This window comes from Monopterus albus, unplaced genomic scaffold (genome assembly GCF_001952655.1).
Source record: "Monopterus albus unplaced genomic scaffold, M_albus_1.0 scaffold196.1, whole genome shotgun sequence".
Lineage (NCBI taxonomy): Eukaryota > Metazoa > Chordata > Actinopteri > Synbranchiformes > Synbranchidae > Monopterus > Monopterus albus.
In genome coordinates this window covers 903,244-906,248 of record NW_018128076.1, presented here as the reverse complement: position 1 = coordinate 906,248, position 3,005 = coordinate 903,244, and the positions used below count along the sequence as shown (strand labels likewise).

Genomic DNA, 3,005 nt, shown 5'->3' with positions numbered 1-3,005 from the left:
GTTCCATGTATGCCCTACCTGCTAGCATCTTGCACCCCGCTGTTATGTGCTGGATTGCCTCAGGGGCATCTTTGCACAGCCTGCAGCTGGGGTCCTGCCTGGTATGGTAGACCCCTGCCTCTGCTGATCTTGTACTTAGAGCCTATTCCTGTGCTGCCAGGATTAGTGCCTCTTTGTCCTTGAGTCTTTGAGATGCTTGGCTCTACGTTTACACACACACACACACACACACACACACACACACAAACAAACAAATCCCAGTAGCCTTTCTTCTCAAGGGCAAATTATATTGTCTGTCCCCTCAAAAGTCTACTGACGTAATATTCATCATCTTCCAGGATCTGTGAGGGTCCGCACAGGCCAAACATTTATCTGTATGGGCTGTCCACTCAACAGAAAGTGGACATGTCCCTCGTTCGTGTCCATATGACGCCTGAGGGCATTCGCAAAGTCTGATTAGCCCTTTAGAAACATAATAATCACCTTTATTTGGCGAAGTATGTTACACACAAGGAATTTGTTGCCGGTACAGAACCGAGGCAGCCATTTGTGGTGCCAACTCAACCGATGGCTCTAACCATTGGGGGCAACGTGGGGGTTCAGTATCTTGCCCAAGGACACTTACTTCATCACGTGGATTGCAGGCACCGAGATTTGAACCTCTATCCCTCTGGCTGGGAGACGACTTGCTCTACCCACTGATCCTCATTCACACACCCATTAAATATCAGTGTTTAATGGTGTCTTAACTTAAAAAAATTACCAATGTTTTTACACAGCATCATCTCCCATTTGTTCAATTTGTAGTGAGACCAAATATTGCATATTTAGTTATACGTTGTAAAAAGTACTTGGCCATTTTTTAAGAGGCAGTCCCTGTGAAAATTGATGGAAGTTGTTCTGGTGTTTTTTTTTTTTTTTTTTTTTTTTTGCATGACATGAATGCGGCATCAGTCAGTAACTAAATAACAGACCTCTTTGTACATGTCAGCCCAGTCCTGAGGAGTACCAATCAGCCCAAGACACGGAGACCAAGCGCAGTTGTGTGCCGCACTACCTCCACGTCCAGCGCTGCTTTCTCCATCTCGGGTGTGGACGACTTTGAGGAGCTGATCAACGAGTTCACAGATGACCATCTGGAGGAAGACATGGATCCCGGCATCGCAGAGGATGACCTGCTGCAGGAACTGTCAGAGATGATTGACAGCTGAGCGCTCTGCTGAGCACAGTACATGTTGCCTGGTTTCTTGCTCACACCCTTATCTTGTGACTGTATTTACAAGAAATGAAGACCATCGCAATATGTGCCATGCAGGGTTTAAGAACTTTTTTTCTTTAATGGTCAACTAGTTGAAAGCTTATTGTTCATATTTTTTGTTCTTTACATTTTAGGCATCTTCTGTCATACAATCCTGTTCAATTTCCTGCCCTTATGATTATCTCAAGGCCCAGGTATTATTCCTCAGGGCTTTATTTTTTTTAATGTCTTTTGATGATCATTGTTCCAATGAGAAGAGAAACTGAAAAAGGCTCCCCTGCTGAGAGATGTTGTCAAGAACACTTGAGTTTGTTAGGATTCCTGGATGATGATAAATGCATCATTTTAGAGAGAAGACACATTTGTGTACTGTGTATGCAAAGGGAAGAGCGCGCTGAACACAGGAATAATGAATTCTGCTGCACTTAACAGTAGACTGCCTCCAACTACTTGTTTGTAAATGTATGAGTGGTAACCTGTCCAGGGTGGACCCCATCTCTCACCCAATGTCAGCTAGGATTGGCTCCAGCCCACTGAGACCCTTTTCAGGAATAAGCGGTAAAGATAATGGCTGAATGAGTGAATGAGACCTGTTGCTCAGATAGTTCCCAGATTATGACATTTAAATGTACCAGCATTAAGCAAATCCAGAACCCCAGAGGAGGTTACAATGAATTGTTTAAAATCCATCAGTTGTGTTCAGGATATGATTGTTTTGTCTACCAGGTGTATATGGTTTATAGATTTTAAGTTCAGATTTTACAGAGTACAACTTCTGCCTGTGAGTGTCCCTTAGTTGTTTGAATAATGTTTGACTGAAATATGTATTTTTTTAAACGTTTCTTTTATTCAGTGGACAGACTTTGAAATACCTAGTCTGTAATAAATGTCTAAGTTCACTCGGGTCTTTGTTAATGAACACCTCAGGGACTCTGATGTTTTTTATGTTCTTTATATGGATGACAAACACTGTATTTCAGTACAAAAAAAGCTGTGTTTAGTAGTTTTTCTTTTGTGCTGGCATTAGTTGATGTGTGGTCTGTGTCATGTGTTTCTGCCCTGAACCTTTTACACAAACCAGCTGTGCAGAGTGACTTGTACATAATACTGTGTAAATAAAAATGCTTTAATACCTGTTGGATCAGTAATTGACCATTTAAAATAGACGTCAGACGATATTTTGTGCCAGTGTTGGACCAACATTAGGTATTGCTGTATACAAGAAAATAAGTCAGTGGAACTTATTCAGTTAATAATGTGTATTTGTTAATTACATATACATTGCTAATGAATTATAAACAGTGTTGGGGAGGAGTGAGCTACATGTAATTAAACTAGTAGTTTAACTACATTTTGCAGTACTGTAGCTTGCTTGTAGTTCACCTGTATTCATATTTGTGTAGTGACTGAACTACAGTGCCTATTCACCCCCTTGGATGTTTTATCCTTTTATTTTATAAATCAATCATGGTCAATATAACTTGGCTTTTTTGACAAAAGAAATTACAAAAAACTGTGAAAGCAGGTTTCTACAAAATAATGTCAAAATGTAATGGGAAATAAGTGGTTGCATAAATATTCGCCCCCTTTAAAATGAATGACCTAATTCAACAGAGGTCCAGCCAATTGATGTTAGTAGTCTCACAATGAAATGGGGATCACCAGAGTGCAGTGAATGTGTCTCAAGTGACTAGGATAATAATGATAATCACCTTTATTTGGACAAGTATGTTACACACACAGAATT

General features: G+C 40.5%; 1 protein-coding gene across 1 annotated transcript in view; it reads left to right on the top strand.

Annotated features, from left to right (window-relative positions):
• zc3h11a (zinc finger CCCH-type containing 11A) overlaps nt 1-2,392 on the top strand; it is a 17,651-nt gene extending 15,259 nt beyond the window's left edge. Inside the window, 1 exon segment of the mRNA XM_020617886.1 lies at nt 992-2,392. Coding sequence (XP_020473542.1) covers nt 992-1,211 — 220 coding nt within the window. The 3' untranslated portion in view covers nt 1,212-2,392.
• Nucleotides 2,393-3,005: the final 613 nt, after the last annotated feature.